We start from the raw sequence: 20,058 nt of genomic DNA on the forward strand, positions 1-20,058 counted from the left end.
ACATCTTGCCCTACAATCGTTCTACAGCTCAACAGATTCTTGCACATTTACCAGCTAAAGCAATTCTGACAGCCGAGAAGCTGATTTGAGTCTCACTTTTTGCAAATCAAGGCTCCCGCACGTCCATGTGCTACACGTACTCCGCCTCTTCCTTGCAAGCCTGTGAGTTATTATAGTAAGGAGTGCGTTTACACTCATTTCGACATTATTAACAGGTAGTACGCTCATGCTAAAGCTCGACCGGAGTGCGTGTACATGTCTGATGAGAAGGCACTTAAACGCATCACTGCTAGCAATATAGAACAGATTGCTCTTTAGAAAAAAATACTCCAAATGACGCATTTGCATTTGATTCCTTCACGAGCCCCCATCGACTTCTCTTCACATTCTTTCCTCCAAACGTACACTGTTACACATTCTCCTCTCCATTCAAGTCGCAAAATCCTGCCCCTGAAGACTGAGTCAAAAGCATATAATGATCCCCTTGCGCTTTAGATTTGCATTAAATGTGTTGGTGGGAAGTAAGGCTTCATCTGTGTGAGGTGTCAGGAGAAGACGTCTGTCCGCACGCAAAAACACTTCATCCGCCTTTTGCACACACGACTGGACCTGACCCGTCACACATGCGGATAAACAAAGTGATGGAGCAAAGAGGCTCATATTAATCCACAGAATGACTAAACGAGGCTGGCAGTGAAGCCATTAAGACGGTGACAGCTTCTCTTTCGTGTCACAGTTTTTCCACACTGGGTCACGTGCAGGCCTTCCATTCTACCCTTCGACTCTTAGTGCCACTGCAAACTTTTTGATGAGGGTTGAGGCTCTCAAATGAAAGCACTACAATTTTTCTTCCCTCAAATGGGGGCCGTTTATGACCTGCCGTCCATTTTTGAGTCGCCGACCACATATTCAGTAGTGAATGACTCCACTTAACTCATTCACTGCCATTGACGGCTATAGACGTCAGAAAATCCATTTGAACTATTTCCATTAGTTTAATATTTTTTTCCACTTTTGCTAACAAGAAATTTGAATATTTTCCCTCCATTTTCCTTCCAGTCAAAATAAAAACTACTGTATACAGTGGAACTTTGATTAATGACTAAATAGGGGATGGGTCAGCCATTGAAGTACTTTTTTTCATGGCCTAAAAACATCCAACACAATACAGTGCAAAATTGTTTTGTACATTTTCATTGGCCTAAATATGACCAGCACTGTACAATACAATTGTAAACTAGATTAAGTGCAATTTCAGGAGAAATTGCGTGGGAATGCTGAAAGCTGAATGCTAATAGCTGAATGCTAATAGCTGAATGCTAATAGCTGAATGCTAATAGCTAAATGCTAAGCCTAATTCTTATGAAGGAAATTGGAAGAAAAATTAAGTGAAAATTACAAAAGTATTAATAGTGAAATAATTTGACAATGATTTGTATTCACCACCAAAATGGCCGCCACAAAGTCCAGAAACTGAAGGAACTGACTTTAACAGCGACATTACAGAATGGCGCGTTGAGTGGATTGGACTTCATTTTGTGTCCGGAGTCAGTTGCTCCCGGTGGTCTGTTAAATCAAGGTTCACCTGTATTCTCAAAAAATAGCCAACTGCAACTTTAAGCCAAGGTGTTTTATCCAGATTGATGAATCAGCATGGTGTTTCGCTGCCAAACAGATGTTGTCCGCCTCCCGTTAGCAGAGAAATGCCGACGGTCTCCTGCACAGGACATTTGGCACCCCGACGCCGCTCATTATTCATCCTGAGAGGGTTTCCAATAACAAGGGCACGGAGGGGCATTCTTTGAGCGCCGCGTACCAAATACGAGAGGCCGCAGTGGGACGTGGAAGACAACAGGAAGTGTCGCCTATTTGCTGTGAATTTGCCTGCGCAGCTAAAAAGTAAGATACAGAGCCAAAGTCGTTGGAGTGAATCAAGTGTTGGAATGCTGACAGATTCGTTTGAGAAGAGTTGCTGGTTAGTATACACTCAATGCCCACTACATTAGGTACACATGCACAATATCGGATTCCAATACCAGAGCTGTATCCAAAATATGGGAGTAATCTATTTTGAAGTTATATTAATTTAACAATGTGTTTATTGTTGCGGTTGCAGTTTGCAGCGGTACATAATACCAAACATTGTTTCTAAATTGATTTGATTGATTGAAGCTGACATTCTTCAGTCAAAATGCACAAAAATATAAAGAATTGTGTTGTTTTATTGCGCAACTTGTCCAAACCTTCTACCGATTCTGTTTTTCATAAAATGATGAACAACAACTCGAGCAACTTTTTATAGTGTTATTGGAGACTTCTGGAGGATCCCTCTGGGTCCAGCCAGCAAATAAATTAGATTTATTTAATTATTTAATTTCAGACTTGATGAGTGGCTAGGCACCTCCAGTGAACAAATTACTTTTCTAGAAACAATCCAAGTCAATTTTTTACATTTTACATTATGAAGTGTCCATTAAGTCTCAGAAGAAAGACATAAAAGAAAGTTCATTGCAAAAAAAAAATAATAATAAATAAAAACGTGTACTCTCAATGTTCTTTGTCGGAGGTGTTTACTCCAAAGTGGGTAAGACGACACTTACTTTTGCGCCATCCAAAAGCGCATCATGTTAATGGCAGGAAATGGAGCCATGAGGGGAAAAAAGGGGAAGTGATCGGAGGAATAAAAGCATCGCATCCAAAATGCTTCACTTCTTGCGGGGGGACGTCGTGTCCCTTGAGTGCTTGAACTGTATGAAAGAAAGTGCTGCGAGCAGGTAATAGTGTGCATCTAAAAAAACAAAAAAACAAAAAAAAAACCCATAACTTTTGAAAGTCTTGGACAGAATGACAACATGACTCCACAACTTGGTTTAATTAAAGATGATTATTGGTACTGTGTAGTAACTATGTAGTTAAAATGCAACCAATTTGCAACTCAATTCAAGTCATCACGGAATCATGCACAGCCCAAATATATCGATCCATCTATTTATCTATCTATTTTCCTCGGTTCTTGTGTTGTATTCTTGTAAATTCGAGCCTTTTTAGGACGATTTTGCAGCATGAGCAGATGGTGAGCATTGAAGTGCTTGTTGACAGGTAGCCTATAGCTTGTTGTCTGAGTTGGCGGTATCACACATGAAGTCAGGCGCGCGCGGCGCACACACACAGCACACGCACGCACACACACACTGCTGCTGTAGCAGCTTTGAGCTCTAATTGGTACCCAGAAGGGTTTGATGGAGAAAGAGAAAAAAGTGAGAAAGTATGAAAGAGGAGAGGAGCATCAAAAAGGCAAACCAGCTGGTCAACTCGCTACCTCCAAAGCGTTGAGGTGAAGCATACGAGGTCACGTTCATTCAATGAAAACGAGACGCATACGTTCAATTCTTGCAGTCGGCAAACGTGATTGCACGTGAAGGGCCGCCTTGCAGCCTTGTGAGTGGTAATGTTGAATGTGATGCGAGGGTGCCTAAAATAGGCTTTTGACTGCGTGTGATATCACAGATTTGCCACTGGGCACCAACACGGCTCTCCCAGCAGAAATAGGTGAGATTGTGTCACGTTTAACCCACAAATAGAACTTGCTAAACATCCTTGAGGCGAGTGTTCTGTAGGCTACTAACAGTTGGATGACAAAAGCCATAGTTTTGACCCATCTTTGAGTGTAATTTTAAAATAATTTTTCACCCAAACTTTATTGAACGTTTACTCTTGAGGCTCCGTTAATCGTGATTTCAATACTGACAGTCTCAGTTTGAATACAAAGAGATTTAGCTCCAAGCCTCAGGCATTTCTGTTTATTGTTCATACATAGTTGCTTACACAATTGCGGGAATATGTTATATATTTAGTGTTTTCTGCCATCTAAAATGACCATAAAAATAAATACGAGCAAGCACAACAAAAGCAATGAAATTCATCAATAATTCATCTCGTTTGAGGGTGCTATGAATTCGTAAAACTCATTATAGTCATATCGTATTCACTTTGCATTGAAGATTCTCTGTACGGCAACGGTATGATAATGTCTGAGGAGGCGCATCGTTATCGTTTCTCATATGCGGTCGAGACGAGGCTGCAGGTTATTGACCTTCTGTCATGGCGAGTCAGCCCACAACCTCGGGCACGTTCCCTACAGCCCCTTGCTCGGCCTGAATGACACCGCCGTCTTCATGACCTCATTATGAGCAATAAGGGGGGGGGAGTTTATGTTTGTTTTGTGACTACATGGCCCCATCAGTGGACTAACAACCCCGCAGTCCCTGCAGCGTACACATACTGTACAGACATTCAGGAATTTGAGCTCATGCGATGAGTGCGGAGATCTCCCCTAGCAGACGTGACACTGCCCCTGGTGGCCAGTGGGACACATGACGCCGCAGACATTGTAAGCAAAAGCTGCAGATATACGCTAATGCCCTGCTAGTAACGTAATATAGACGTTAACTGTCCACGTGTCATTTGTGACTGTAAACATGTTATGGTAGCCAAGCCAGGAACATGTCATCGACATGGCAGCCGTCCTTAAGTGGGAGTGTGTAAACGGATTAATTAGCAGGCAAATTGGGTTTGTGAAGGTGCTGGGAGCTTGTATACAAAAGCTGTCGGGTGAGTCATCCGGTTTCATTTCACCCCAACAGCTCACAGTTTCTTTCTTTCAAACTGAAACGTGCTGATATTATGTGGATGCGACACACAATGACGACAAAGTGAGCTTGTGAGCTTCATTTTAAACGACTTCTGTTCAAAGATCAAGATTTCTGATGCGACAGAAGCTCAACAAAGGGTGCGATCAACATGGAGCAGTGCTGCAGGTTGCAAAATTAATAGAATTCTCAAAAGGTGCAAGGTAGTATTTCTATGTAGTTGTAGGAAAATATATAGGAATTTACAGGAATAAACTTGGAATTTACAAAAACTCCAGGGCACGAAAGGGTACATTTATTTTGTTCAGCACTGATGTTGTTTTGTTCCATTCATGAAAAAAAAGTTCATGTAGTTTGAATAGTCCAAATATTTCTTTGCTAGATGAAATGTATTATTTATTTAAATCTGATTAATTACCATTGATATTTTCATAATTTTCCAATTTAAAAAAGTTTTATTTTTAAACAATGCAATTCTTATTCATTCCTATGCAAAGTGATTATTGATATTTGAAATATTTGTTAGCTACATGAAGTGTCTTTAATTTTAAAATATATTTATAAATTCCTTTTATTTCCCATTTAAGGTGTTCAAGTTCAACTTTTTTTCAATCTGTACTAAATAAATTTTACAAACAGTGTTGGATAAATAGAATTAGGGATGTTCGATACCATTTTTTTCAGAAAGATACCGATACCCAACTATTGAGTAGTCACCGACACCGATACTAAATACCGGTACCACTATTATATAAAGTTACCCCCAAAAATGACAGATAGTTTTAAATAAAGACCTTTATATTCAATATAGTATTTTTCATAAAAAAATAATTGAAATTTTCTATTCCTCTAATTTCAAATTTCTAGTTCCTGTTCAAAAAACAGCCACAAGAGGGCGTCACGGGTACCGACACCTTAAAATAAGGCTGTTATTGGCACCAATACCAATACGTGGCATCAGTACTCGCCCATCCCTACATAGAATCTTTTAAAAATGTTTTTTTAAGTCTTGATCATTCCATAGAAAGGGTGCATCTTTGAAAAATCACATAACTTAATTTGGAAGATTTCAAATGTGTCTTTTGTCTAATAAAATGTTTTTTTTTTTCATTCTTATTAAGTCATATGGAAAGTGTCTAACTTTTGAATACTGTAGAGTACTTTCAAAATTCAATTCAATAATAATATTTTCAAAACAGTAAAAGTTGTAACTTATATAGTGAAGCATGTTTCTTTAAGGTGTTTTTAACTCTCGTTTCATGTTCCCCCTTTTTAATTTGAGCACCTGGAACCTCCAAAGATCTCTGCACGCCCCCGGCGCTTATCTTGTCTCCTCAGTGAACATTCATCATTGTTTCTCATCTCCTCTCTTTGACAGTCTTTTCATGAACAGCACTTTATAGAGCCGCATGATCCCCCGCGTTGGATTCTGCTGCTCTGTGGTCGGTATGATTGCCTTTTGGCGGCCTGTTGTGCATGTTGACATGCGGCGTCGTGTTGTATGACGGCGTGGAGACACTGATGGCTTGTGGTTATTAGGAAAAGGGAAGTACTGATCAGAGTTGATGAGGAATTATATCACGGGCTTCAGCTCCAGGAATTTCACTTTGGTTGCTAGTGATTTAAACAGCCATGTTCTTAAATACTCAGACACTCACTGCGCAGTCACTTGACCGTCTGTGATAAAATATTCCGTTTACATCTTTGCGCAGGTGATGGTTTGGATCAGTTTTTTTTCAAGCCGAAGTTGGACTTTCGGTCTCTTCACAGGACCCAAATTTACTACGAACTGAAGAAGGGAAAGTCTTTTTTTGCACATTAAGCACGCATAACAAGCAGAAAAATATAATAAAGGAAAACATGTCAAATATACATTCTTACAAGAAAATGTGATTCAGGGGGAATTTTTAGTGTGATTTTTTGGGGGGGGGGCGTCACATGTGTCACAAGGTAAAGTTTGTGACCCCTGTCATTTCCCCCAAAGACGACAACAGCCTGGGTTGATGGGAGTTATCCAACGCCAGCTACTTGAATTATTACCCTACCACTGGTGTATGAAACGATCCGAAATGAGGCACTCGATTTGTGAAGTCGCTGTGTTTCTTGCTGTGATGCATTACCATTTCCTTAACACACTATAAATCACAAAAGATGTCCAACCATTCATCCATGAACAATTGCGTGGACTGAACCAACCCAATTAATAATTCACATAAGCATGTAAGCAATGTATTATGCATGTTAGAAAATTAATAAATGAGGTTATATTAGAAACTAATGTGCTCTTGTGAAAGATTTAATAGAAATATGACAATAATGTTTGGAAGAATAGCACAACTGTAATTATGCTTTTGGGCTGGATTATCAACACCCTAAAAGATCGGCACACAAAAAAAAACACTGTGATATACAGTTAACATGTTTATCAGGATGACACCAAAATTATTCGTATTTTTTTCACACCCAAATGCCATCTACCTATTAATCAATACCATAATAGCTTGCTCAAAGCTCTTTAAGTCAATTTCCAGTTTGCTAATGAAGGGACATTAATTACATTGGATTGTTGCTGCTGTAGCTTCAGGAGTAAATGAGACAGAGGAAGGTTTCCACATATGGAAGTGACTCACCTGACCACTGGGTGGGGTTGTTAGTCCAGCTATCATCCTCCAGGTGAAAGGCCAATCATGGATGATATTTTGGAAGTGATTCCTAAAAAAAAAAAAAAATGGCAACATTAAAATAGGTGAAAAATATTGTACACAATAAAAAGGTAAACTGCTATTTGAAGGCAATATCAGTTCTGTTTGCAGCAATGGCTTTTGGTCTCAGCATGCTGAATGCCCCCCCCCCCCATTCATCTAAAAAATACATCCCCAACACTAATGAATATGAATGTTATGGATTTTTTTTTTTTTTTTGCATGATGGCAACAATAAGGACAGCCTCTCAGGAATCACCATTTAATGATGTCAACTCTTATCATCTGCTGTTCAAAAACAAGGTGAGGACATCCAAAAAAAAAGGACACATGACTCTGATTAATATCACATTTATGAAGATTAGCTGTGATTAACGAACACCGACACAAGATTAACATGTCAATGTTTCCCATTTTATATTCAGATTTTGTGCTGTTCCAGCCTCAGACCCCCCCCCCCCCCCCCCCCCGAGTGACTAATCATAATAATGTCTCGGGCAGACTTTAATAGATGCATTAGGATTGATAGACCCCTGGGGTGAATGGGTTACTGCTCATAAAGCAGAACCGGCCTGACTATGTGATCAGATAGTGTTGCAGGTTCATTGAAGACAGCCACGTCATAATTCAGTAAATAGTCAAATGCATGGTAATTGTAACAAACACATGATCTAAGTGGCATGAGAGCATAAAAGAGCTCACACAATATAATATGTACATTTTTCTGTTGTCATATTTGTTACTTTCAAAGTATGTAGTGCTGATTTCACTTCTTGTCTATGATGCAACCACAACATGGAATCATACCCTCGATGGAGAATATATCCTTAAAAAGTTATGATGGAGAAGGACCAAAACACTGAAATGAAGTAAAATGAATAGAGAGAAATGCCTAGCTCCTTATATATATATATATATATATATTTATATATAAGGATTTTCTTTCCAATGCCCATACACAAAGATGATTAAATACGCACAAGAAAGCATGTCCACACATACGAAATGAACGTAATCATGCCAGGAAAGTGTCCAAAATTGGCCAGCGAAGATTATATGAAATAATGTGTGAAGAATAAATGTTGAAATAAAGTTCAAATGGCACGTGTGTGTGTGTGTGCGCGTGTTTGTGCCAGCTGCTGTTTCATGGCAGATTAAAGCCTCCTGTGGTCAATTTGCTCTCCCTAATGTCAGGTCCCCTCCAACAACTGGAATGACTGGTAGCCTAGCAACCGTGGCCACAGCTAAGGGAAGCGCAACCATGCATACAAAATCCTCACTGCTTAGGTGTGTTTATGTGCATTTTTATTCTGAATGTAAATCCACTACGGTCACGCTGAATTTACCTACATGTGTGTGCGCGAGTGTGTGTGCGTATGAGAGAGAGAGAGAGAGAAAGAAAGAATCATTCTATCACCCCAAATCACATGCATCTTAATTCCCATTTTCCCTTAAGTTCCTCTTTTATGACACCATCTTGCGTACTAAGAAACAACGTATCCCTCTACAGCTTTTCGCTATCTTTAGTTCACTTTTTTTGTTGAATAAAATGTTCAAGCTGTTCTTTAAGTCATTATTTTTATTAGGACTATATTACATACTCTTATTAAAACGGAATTGACTGGATAGTTTTGTTTGTTGATGCATTTATAATAACTGAAATAATATAAATACCTCTAGTTTCATGATTCCAATACTATTAATATATTCATGGTTAGGCATGGGCGAGTACCGATACTAGGTATCAGCCTTATTTCAAAGTATCAGTACTCGCGATGGCTGACCTCATTTTATGATCAGTAACTAGAAATTCAAAATTTGAAGAATAGAAAATTGCCATTCATTTCACTCTTTATTTTTTTTTAAGGAAAAAAATGCTATATTGGGATATATAGGTCTTTCTTTAAAATGATCTGTCTTTGTCTTTTGGGGAATAATTGTATAGTATATATAAAAAAAAATACTAATGTATTGATACTTAGCATCAGTATCGATGACTTCTCAAGAGTTGAGTACTCGTTCTGGTATAGGTCTGGAAAAAAAGTGGAAATAGACAACAATAACATTTTACATCTGGCTAGCTCACCCTAATGGCTACAAATCCGGCTAGCCTACGTCTGCGATTGTGCTTACACTTTGGTAAAGCAAAGCAAAAACATTGGGAAGGGAGCGTCATGACTCATGAGCCAGCGCTAGCAGCGGCACTAGATTACATTAGCAAGGCATGAGGCAGTCAGAAGGTCAGTGAATCACACAGCCGTTCAATACAAGTCAGATGACACAAGCTGAGGTGTCCAAGCCGACTGCCGAAGAGCTCCGGCGGTGCTGACGGAGGACGCCGCCCGCTACCGCCGCCACGTTTTCACACCTCAGCATGCCGTGTGCGTGCACAAGCGAAGCTGCACCGCGGTGTAAGAATGTTTTGCTGAGCTGGGAAGTTACTTCATGATAACACTCACTCACGCTACATTGAGACCAAGTTGCAGTGGGGAATTTGCATTAGGGGGCATATAACACAGTAGCCCATCAGATCCAGCAGATGGCACTGTGGGGAAAAAGGTTTGTTATTTTGAAATGTATTTTGGTAGGGTGCAACTTCCTGGTTTTTGTTCCATTGCTGTTGATGCGACTCATCAACATTTGAGTAGAGGACTTTAATTTATATCTGTTTCGTAATTTAGTTCTTTATAATTATTATTATTATTATTATAGTAGACTTTATTTTAGGCTTTATTCAACTCTTAAACGGAAGTTTGATACGTTAGCCCACAGTATCTAATGAATTAAAATAGTTACAAACACAATGACTGAACACATTTTTAGAGGACAACAACAAATAATTTAAAAAATAAAAATAAAAAATAGGGAGGTAAGGGGTGTTATCTGGCGTTCAATAGATTAGCACTGCCCAACTTTTCTTGCGCGTCACTTCAACATATTAAATATTAAATATGTAACTGACCATTGCACCATTACAATGACTACAACTGTTACAATTTTGTATGAACTCCTTTTCTGACTCACATCATAATGTGTTAGATTGCTTTATTGCTAGTATGTCAATATTTTTAAACTGCTGAACTGAACATGTTATGGAAGTAAAATGGCATATGATTAGCTAGTAAGAGCCCATCAAATTGGAATAATTTTGTTTCAAAATATTCAATTCCATTGGTGTCATTTTCCTGGTATGTAGTGGTTGGTGCCCCATCGAAAAAAAACACCACGATAAATCAGATGATTTAAAAGCAACTTTTCCCCTACAAAGCACATCCTATTTTAGCATGAAAGGAAAAAGAACCTTCACGTACTGAAGGTTTGATGCGCTTTCTAAAAAATCAATTACCACTACTACACCTGCTAAAGTGCCATGTCGCGAACGAAGCAAAAATTCAGAGTGTCTGTTATGTCTTTCACAGATCACATTGACTTAGATATGCTCTCTCTACTTTTAATGGGCAGCACTTACAGTAGATGAGTAGGTTGGCACTCTTAGCCCATTATACTGTTAGTGGACACACAGTGCAAATCAGGTGGGTCAAAGATTTTAGTGTGCTCCATCGGTGAAGTGCACTACTCGGTTGGATTCTAATTAACCTGCCGTAAAAGGAGTGGACAAGTTGGGCCTCTTCCAATGAAACGTAATAAGCACTAATGGTCATATTTGTCATTAGTAGGAATCATACCGCATGTGGTCATTCGTGCTCACAGAAATATCTCATCTATTGATTGATTGATTGATTGAGCAGTAAAAAAAATAATCAGGAAATGAAAAAGCAACAATATACTGTAAATATTCCATGCTGAAACAACATGATTGTTTTGTTCTCGGTTATAATGCGACGAAAGACAAAGTTGAAAACGGTCAACACTGTACAATGGATCCTAACCTTTTTCAATCTTCATTTTGCTCTGTTGCCCTCTTTTCTCGCCATCAGTCCTGTGGTCCCGCCAGTATGATTAAACTGTGGAGCAATTTGGGAGAAAAAAAGAAGAAGATTTTTTTGTTACATTTTCATGCTGATTAAAACTAAAATTGGAAAGCTGATTCCAAAATTGGAGTCAGTTTCTTTTCCTAGCATGTCAAGATTTTTTCTCCACAGCTTACCAGGTAAAATTCCACCGATTCGCTGTAGTAAGACTGTAGTAAGGAAAGCTGATTATATGGACTCATCTACAGCTAGGTCAGAACTATCAATATCTGCAAAAAAAAAGCTAGCATAGTGGAAATTAAGAGTTAGTAGCCATATTCTTCTTAAAAACATAATAGTGTTTTCATATTTCGTTGTATGTCAATTTTAGATTTTTTATTTTTATTTTTACAAAACAATTACATATCTATCAAGTACCGCATAATTATATATATATTTTTTTGGAGGAAAACAGGGATTGATAGTTCAAAAACTTCACACGATAGAGAAAAACTGATCAGTTTTGAATTCTGCGCCCAATTAAAAAAAAAACAGCTGTCAGACCTAACGCAAACAAAAACAAGCAGCGTAAGCTAGCGAGGCTAACTGCTGTTCTCATCCACAACCAGTCTATATTCATATTCTCTGACCCACATGGACATGCGACAAACATGATTAGTTGCCTTCAAGGTTGAAGCAGGGAAGTAAAGTCGCCTCGTCAACTAATCAGTTCAACCCCAACTGCCAGTCTGAAAAGGAGTAAGAAATTGATCCTACTCCATCAGAAATATAAATTACCCAGTGCAATCTAAACAGAAGTGGCAAATCTAGGTCCAGAAAGTAAAAACCCTGCTATAGTTTGGCTTTAGCCCCAGGCGCTAGCTAGCTAGCTCCCTAGCTAGCTCCCCGGGTGCTTGTTTATCTGCTAGGGAACAGCTAGCTAGCACGAGGGGCTAAAGCCAAACTGTGGCAGAGTTTGTACTTTCTGCACCTGGATTTCCCATCTCTGAATCCAAAATGCATACAAAAACAAAAACAAAAACAAAAACTGGATGCAATGTTAGGCAGCCAAGAAATCCCACTGTACAGGATATTGCAACGAGAGCACAGGTAGAGATCCCGCTAACAGCACATGGCTGGCCTAACGCTCCCTCACTACCTATATCTGGTGCGTGAATAGATGCCGTGACAGGCAGGGCGAGATCTATTTTTCAGGAGAAGATTGAACTATTTATGAGATGACAGGCTGCTCACACGAGACTGTTCACATCTGTGTGTGTGGAATCCTTCAAAGCAAGGTCTTCCATATGATCTCATACTATGAGGTGAAATGGCTGCATTATTTAAAACTGCTGGTTTCTCAAAGTGGAGAGAATATGACATCAGGAAGCGATGCAAAATTAAAAACTAACATTCTATAACTAAAGTTATATCGAGCAGGGGTGTCTTAGGCTGTAGTTTACCTTAATCTTATCAAGCAATTTTGAATAACAGTAGTTCATTTTTTTATGGGACGGTATTGTGGGGGCGGTGGGCTGGGGATTTGTTTTTAAACTATGTAAAGCACTTGTATTTTTTGGGGTATGAGAAGTGGTTTACAAAAAAAGATAGTTTTGTCCATTTCAGTTGGATTAAAATACTTTTACTAACCCCTGATGAAATGTAAAAACGCAACCAAGATAAATATTCTCAAAACTTTCTCCACCATTAATGTCTGTTTTTTGTTGTTGTTTTTTGCTAGCAGACGTCTGAAGGTTTTGTGCTAACAAAGCAAACAAAGCTGATTCAATGCTAAAGACGAATTTATGTTTTTTCAGAGACCAGACATTAATTTTTTTTTCAAGTGCTAGGGAAACGGAGGGTCTGAAAATAGCTTGCACAGAATGAGTTGAGAAATATTATACAAATCAAAAAGTATTTTTTTAAATACAGAAATTACATAGAAATGTGCCATTTTTAAGGTATAATGCGGTTTAATGTATCTGTACAATATAAGAGTTTCACTTGAACTTTCCTACACTCTAAAAACAGTTGGGTCAAGAATAACCCTACTATGGGTCAGAAAGGGACCGATCCTCTACTTGAATCAATTTGACCGAACTTTTTGGGTTGTTTTAAACAAAATTACCCAATTTTTTGACCCAAGTAAAGGATCTGACCAATAATTATGAGTTGTTTTACGCTGAAAGACCCATTTTTTTTACTCAAAGTTGGGTCACTCGAAAAACTTTTGGGTCAAAAGTATCCCCATTATGTATATAAAAAAAAAAAAATGGACGAGCCACTTTAGGGGTCAATTTGACCCACCTTTCTGGGTTGTTTTAGACAAAATGACCCAATTTTTTGACCCAAGTAAAGGATCTGACCATTATTTATGAGTTGTTTTACGCTGAAAGACCCGTTTTTTTCGACTCAAAGTTGAGTCAAATTGACCCCTAAAGTGGATCGGTCCATTTTTGATCCATAATTGGGTTACTTTTGACCCGACTGTTTTTAGAGTGCATGATATTCCAAGTTATTGTTTGTAAGCGTGAAACTGACAATGTGGAGTAAAGATTTGACTGGGCAATGTTCAAATGTAAGAAATTACACTCTAAAAACAATTGGGTCAAAAATAACCCAACTTTGAGTCAATAAATGGGTCTTTTAGTGTAAAACAACTCATAAATATTGGTCAGTTCCTTTATTTGGGTCCAAAAATTGGGTAATTTTTTATAAAACCCAGAAATTTGGGTTAAATTGACCCATAAAGTGGATCGGTCCATTTTTGATCCATAATTGGGTTAGTTTTGACCCAACTGTTTTTAGAGTGTAAGAAAGTACTTCGAACATATTAAGTAGTTGGAATGTATTGGTAAAACACAGGCTAAAAGTTAAAAACGTTACATTTGTTATGTTCCGGAGTACCGCTAGGTTTGATCGCACAAGCGTAGACGAGGAGAGGGGGTACAAAAAATGTGTTTATTACAGAAAAATATATTAAATAAATAACAACAAAAGGCGCTGGCAACCAGCCAGGAAGAAAAATTCAAACAAACCAAAAACGCAAGGGAAAAAACGAAAAAACCCCAACTAAAAATCACTTGCTAGAATAAAACGAGCAAGGGAGGGACTACTACTCAGGTACACAAAAAGCAAGACACTCGAAACTACAAAAAAACAAAAAACTAAACGCTGCTTACACATGTAAAGACTGTAGTAACTAACAAGGGCACATGCGCTATTAAAGGGCTAGGCAAAGCACTTGGCACAAGAACGAGCAAGATGAATCTTCTGGCACCCGATGCAGTTGCTAAAGTCCTTGATCATTGATGTGCTTCAGGTGCGGCGCTAGTGGGACACGCCCCCTCACTCGCTCACTGGAAAAATACCAGACACACAACAGGACTGAGAGCAGGAGCGTGACAACATTTTTTTCATACATAATTCCACAGACTTGCACATGCGCAGTTGTGGCATTATCGGTAACAATGGTTTTAGCATTTGGCTTGCGTTTGACCAATCCCTTTGAACATCTTTATCAACACGTTTGCAGACTTTAACAAGTCGTTCAAACGACTTTACCATTACCAATATGTACAAATGACAATCAAAAACGTCAACTTCCAGAAGTAGACAGTGGTAGTTATTTGAAATAGTCCAGGTGTGTCAGAAAAAAGAATAAGAAATAGTCCAGGTGTCACAATAGAGTGCTCTTAACTCATTCACTGCCATTGACGATTATAGACGTCAAATATTAATTTTACCTATTTCTATTAGTTAAATTTTTTTTTTTTTACACTTTTGTTAACAAGAGTATTAAAACCCAGAATTTTGTATTGTACATTAAGAACAGATATCAAATTTGTGATTAATCACAAGTTAACTCGTGAAGTCATACAGTTGAAAAATGTATCCGCCTAATCTTTTCTCTCTCTTTTTTTTAAAAATCATTTCAGGTGATAATTTTTTTTAATTAATTTAATCTGTTCTAAATGTACAATTTTTTTTATTTAAGGTTTTCATACTCTTGTTAACAAAAGTGGAAAAAATGTTAAACTAATGAATTTTTGACGTCAGTAGCCGTCAATGGCAGTGAATGAGTTAAGCATCGTGACCTAACTTGTTCATCCGAGTCGCCGTGGACTTCAAAACAAGCTTCAACCTGGAACTGACACATTTTCACCAACAGTCACGTCCGAGGCAATAGTTAAGTTTGCGAGTGTGAGTCAGTGCGTCTGCTGATAGCGGCATGTGGCAGACGTTGCGATCGAGTGTGTGCGTGTGTGCGTTTGGCGGGGGACACAGCATTGCTGGAAAATGGAGCGAGGACGCTAGAAGCTGTTGGAAGGAGATGATTGGCTTCAGAACGCGGTGGCCCCGTGGTGACAGATGGTTGGGTGGCGGACTCGCCGAGCTGAAATCACCCACTCACACTCGTACAATATTTGGCTTTACCGACGCTCGCGTGCGCACAACAACACATGCGCACTCTGGAAGACGTGAAAAATCTTCACGCGTGCACTGACATGGAGTTTTAGGCAAACGTCTTTGGCCAAGACAAGCTTTGTTGTTCTAATGACCTTTTTTTCACAGCCGTCATTTGAACAGTTGAAGAGTAAATATAGCGCGCACAGTTTGTAGTACTTTGCAAAAGAAACCGATTACAATTTTTTACAGGTGTAGTGCATGGGCCAAATAATTGTATGAGATCATGACAGACACTCATTCAACACAAATTTGAGAAATAGCATGCAAGCCATACACACTCTCGAAGCAGTGCCAGTGTTTGGCAATGATTGCAGGGGGGGATTGCCGCGCGTCTCCCTGAGCAAACAGCAGGGGGGGCCGCAGGGGGGGGGGGGGGGCTCTGCTGCTTCCACCAGCCAACAACAGCACCTCTCACTGTCACCGCCGCCATTATCACAGCCATCAGCGTCCAAGCGACAAATAGCGCCAGCGCGCTTGACATGGAGGCGTACGCCAAAAGCAAACATGCAAGGCGAGACGGCGAAAGGGAGAGAAAATGTCATCGCGAGCAGAGAGAACACATTTCTGTTGGGGAACAAGTCGAGCAGGATTGATGCAGGCCCTGGATTACATCTCACTTTGGCTACTTAAGGTCCAAGCGGTGACTTTGCACTAACAGAGCCCCCCCATAAAGAAGATTTATGCTCTACTTAAGTGCTTTGCCAAATGAGTTTTGCAGTAAATATACTTTATGCCTTTGTTGTGCTGACTGCAATTTTTTTCTCTCTAAAGACTTCCATCTTCTACTGCAAAGAAGTGAGAGTTGCTTCCACTTTGGGATCAATGTATCTAACGTTAGACGGGCTTTTCTATATTATATATTTATGTCTCTGTATTTATATACATATTATTTAAATATATGTATATCTGAGGTTCCTGCCATGGTCAATTGAACATGACATGACGCGATGAATTTCCTTCCTCTTTCCCAGATTATTCCAACAGAATTAAATTCCACTCGGGAGGCCCTCCGTGCCAGTGCTGTTGAGCAGGTGACACAAATGGGCCTAATAAGCTGTGGATCCCATTCAGGAAGTTGTCAGAGCGCTCTCCTGGGAAGTTTCCGCGTTCCAATGCCACATTCCCGGCATTCTCAAATCACGCTGTTCTCGCTTAGGGGCGACAATCTGTTGTCTGTTGCCCAATGCCGCCACGCATTTGATGCCATCATTAGCGGCAATGAGCAATAACACTAGCCTGGATTGAATGTGAAAACTACAAATTGACTCATTTTTAAACAACACCGCCTATGGCTTGTTGAAACAGGATGGAATATTTAGTTCTATTACGGGAAGTTTTTAATACAGTCCACCAATGTCTTCGAGTGTGATGGAAAGGGCGTTGAGTTCATATCCTCCGCAGTGACAGCGAGTCACTTATTTGATTTTTTTGGCACAAATTTAACACTAGATATTTTGAGACAACTCACCCATATTTTTATATCCAGATTTGGGACCGGCAGTGGCTGGGTATTCGGATGCTGGCAGGGAATCGAACCCGCACCATCTGCATGCCAGCGCTCGCTATATAGAGAGAGCAAATAAAAAACATTTAATATTTTGTATTTGACATCTTATTAAAACACACCTGAACCTATTCAAATACACGTTTTAAAGTATTCCTTGTTCTCACTTTCTTGCTGTCAAGAAAAGGGGAATATCATAAAAATGACATGGCAAATGTGATTTAAAAAAAATGCATGTAATGTAAGCACAGCAAGAACGCCAACAATGAACCACGATGCTCACTGTACGTGAAAACCGTTTTGGGCCCGGTTGTGCTACTTGGCAGCGTACACAGCGTGCGCTCTTGACAGGCACCATGTTCTTATTTGCATGTGCAAAAAGTTGCAGCTGAGATGAACGGAGCTATTTTGTGCGCCATGCAGCAGAAAAGATGCGAGCGAGCCGAAGCAGCAGATGGCGTGTAAATAATGTATACGCTCTCACGCGAGCAACCGAGTCTGTCTGGTTTGGGTTTGATGCGGCAGCCTGGACTCCCACACACGGCGACCCTGTAATTGTAAAGGACCAAAGCGTTGTTGTTCACGTGAGCCAAGAACAAAATGATCCAAGGTCAACTACATGCTAAACTTATTCTTACCTGCCTTCCAACTTGCCAAAGTGGTGGCGTTTTTGCACACGGGCAATAACAGTGATTCGTTCTTTGCCATTGTTGTATTTACATGACAACACCTGCAGATGAATTCCGGTCTGTTCCAGAGGGAACGCCTACTGCGGGATGGAGAAAATCGCTGTTGCAGAACAGCACTCCTGCTGCCTGTAGCTGCTTGGGATTCAATTTCACAAGGGCACTTCATCTGGACATGTTCTTGTCATCTCCGGGGCCTTCTCTTGTCACAGCATGTCCCCCCCCAAAAAAAACCAACAACATATCATACTTATCAAACATATTTATTTATTTATTTATTTATTTATTTATGTATTCATTTATTTATTTATTTATTTAATTATTTAATTATTTAATTATTTAATTATTTAATTATTTAATTATTTAATTATTTAATTATTCAGTAGCGGTCACCAACCAGGTATAGGATCACCATGAGTAGCTCACAGGCCTATTCTAAAAATAGCTAACTAGTGATGGAACATTGAAATCTTCCAAAAAAAAAGCAGCTTCAAGTTGTTTGAAGCTTACTGTCAAACTAAACATGTATGTTGATATGTCTAGACTATTAGGTTCATGTATTGGGCATTTCCATTTTCCGAACCGCTTATTCTCAATACAAGTCGCGGGCATGGGGAGAATATGAAATGTATCATGTTTGCAGGTATTCTGTGTGAATTACATCCTTCCTCGATGCGCTCATATGACACAGAAGGCACAATTTCAATATGTCTGCATTATTAGTGTGAAAATTTACTCCAGTTTCATATTTAAAATGTTTAAAAAAAAAGACATGATTTGATATCAGAATTATAATTTTTTTCGCTCCCAAATATCGAAATTGGCATTGGCCTAAAAAAAAATCCACATTGGCTCTTATTGATATACAATTTCAAGATAAAACTATTTAGGGTTAGGACTGTTTTTGCTTCCTCCTCTTTTTGAACATATCAACTGTACTCTAAGATGTAATTTGTTCTTCTTTTTAACCCTTTCACAAATAGTGGTTACTACAGTGGACAGCTATTAAAACATTGTTTTCTCCTATATAAAATAATATTTTTGCCACAGTTGGCCATTAGCCACTCCAGTGGACACTAGTGTAGTCTTGTCATACATTTCCATCCAGTGGTCAACGTTTGTAAGTGAAAAAAAAAAAAAAAGACCGACAACAAGATGGCCGACAGAAGTAATATATTAGTTAAAATATACAAGTATTGATTTTGTAATTTGAGGAAATGGCGAGTGATTATGAGTCCACTAAATTGGACCTTGGACATCATTAAACAAAAAATATTGATATCAAAGGCACTGTTGTGCAGGAAATGTATCTTTTCACAATTTTTTTTTCTATTTTTCGCTTGATGTCACTCAAATGACTCAAATTTTCAAATGGTACTAAAGAACGGAATATGTTAGAATACTTTTTTTTTTCTAATGAAATGTTGGATTACATTCTTTTTTTTTTAATCTTGTTTATGTAGTCACAGCACACAATATTCTGTTTGCCTTGAAAGATGAGTGAAAATACTGTCGGGGTTGTTTTTTTTGTGTAACGTTTGGCAGTAAAAGAGTTAATGTCAGAATTCTGAGAATAAATCCTGTCAAACTTTTTTTCTCTCTCTTCACTGGCCCTAATCCTCTTCCGTAAAAAGTTCATTTTTCTTTGGGTAAATATTTTTGCAATACATGTAGTAGTTTTGAAATATGTTAAAAATATGTGAACACAATGCTAAAAATCAAACAGACATTTTCAATAGTGTTTACATATTTAAATATTTTTTTTTTCTTTCAAACAGTTGCTCAAATGCACGTCACCAACAATGTATGCTTAAAAAAAATGAAAGTGATGATACAGTAGCCAAATAAAAACAGTTGAGTAAAAAAAAGAAAAATCCTGATGTAGGTGATCATAATTTGTGCATGAACAGGGTTAAATTGTATAATGTAATATATGTTCATATCAATCAATTAATTAATCAAAAAATGCCCAGGTAAGCTGAACAATGTTTAACAAAGTGCATATGTTATCGAAAGAAAGTGAAGATTTAAAGAGCAGCTTGTCGCGAATCAAAGGGAAAGCCTGAAATGTGGCCTCAAAGGCTTATAAAACAATCTGTGTGATCACCGTGTGCGCGCGTTCCTGAACAGACGGAAA

General features: G+C 38.8%; 1 protein-coding gene across 1 annotated transcript; it reads right to left on the minus strand.

Annotated features, from left to right (window-relative positions):
• Positions 1-14,253: 14,253 nt before the first annotated feature.
• On the minus strand, positions 14,254-18,135 carry LOC147165924 (uncharacterized). The gene is made up of 4 exons (XM_086090043.1): positions 17,874-18,135; positions 17,720-17,784; positions 17,200-17,293; positions 14,254-14,620 (listed from the first exon to the last, which is right to left on the minus strand). The coding sequence occupies exons 1-4, from the start codon at positions 18,088-18,090 to the stop codon at positions 14,610-14,612; spliced, it is 387 nt and encodes a 128-aa protein (XP_085946169.1). The 5' UTR covers positions 18,091-18,135; the 3' UTR covers positions 14,254-14,609.
• Between the last annotated feature and the right edge of the window lie 1,923 nt (positions 18,136-20,058).

Source organism: Leptonotus elevatus, chromosome 11 (genome assembly GCF_054856555.1).
Source record: "Leptonotus elevatus isolate MCC_2025b chromosome 11, RoL_Lele_1.0, whole genome shotgun sequence".
Taxonomy (NCBI): domain Eukaryota; kingdom Metazoa; phylum Chordata; class Actinopteri; order Syngnathiformes; family Syngnathidae; genus Leptonotus; species Leptonotus elevatus.

What these genes read in the sequence shown, in the direction of transcription:
- LOC147165924 (XM_086090043.1), bottom strand. Translation starts at nt 18,090, where the DNA reads ATGAAGTGCCCTTGTGAAATTGAATCCCAAGCAGCTACAGGCAGCAGG. An exon ending in TTTGGCAAGTTGGAAGGCAG is followed by an intron (nt 17,785 to 17,873) that starts GTAAGAATAAGT and finishes TTACAATTACAG; the next exon opens with GGTCGCCGTGTGTGGGAGTC. An exon ending in AGACAGACTCGGTTGCTCGC is followed by an intron (nt 17,294 to 17,719) that starts GTGAGAGCGTAT and finishes CTCTCTATATAG; the next exon opens with CGAGCGCTGGCATGCAGATG.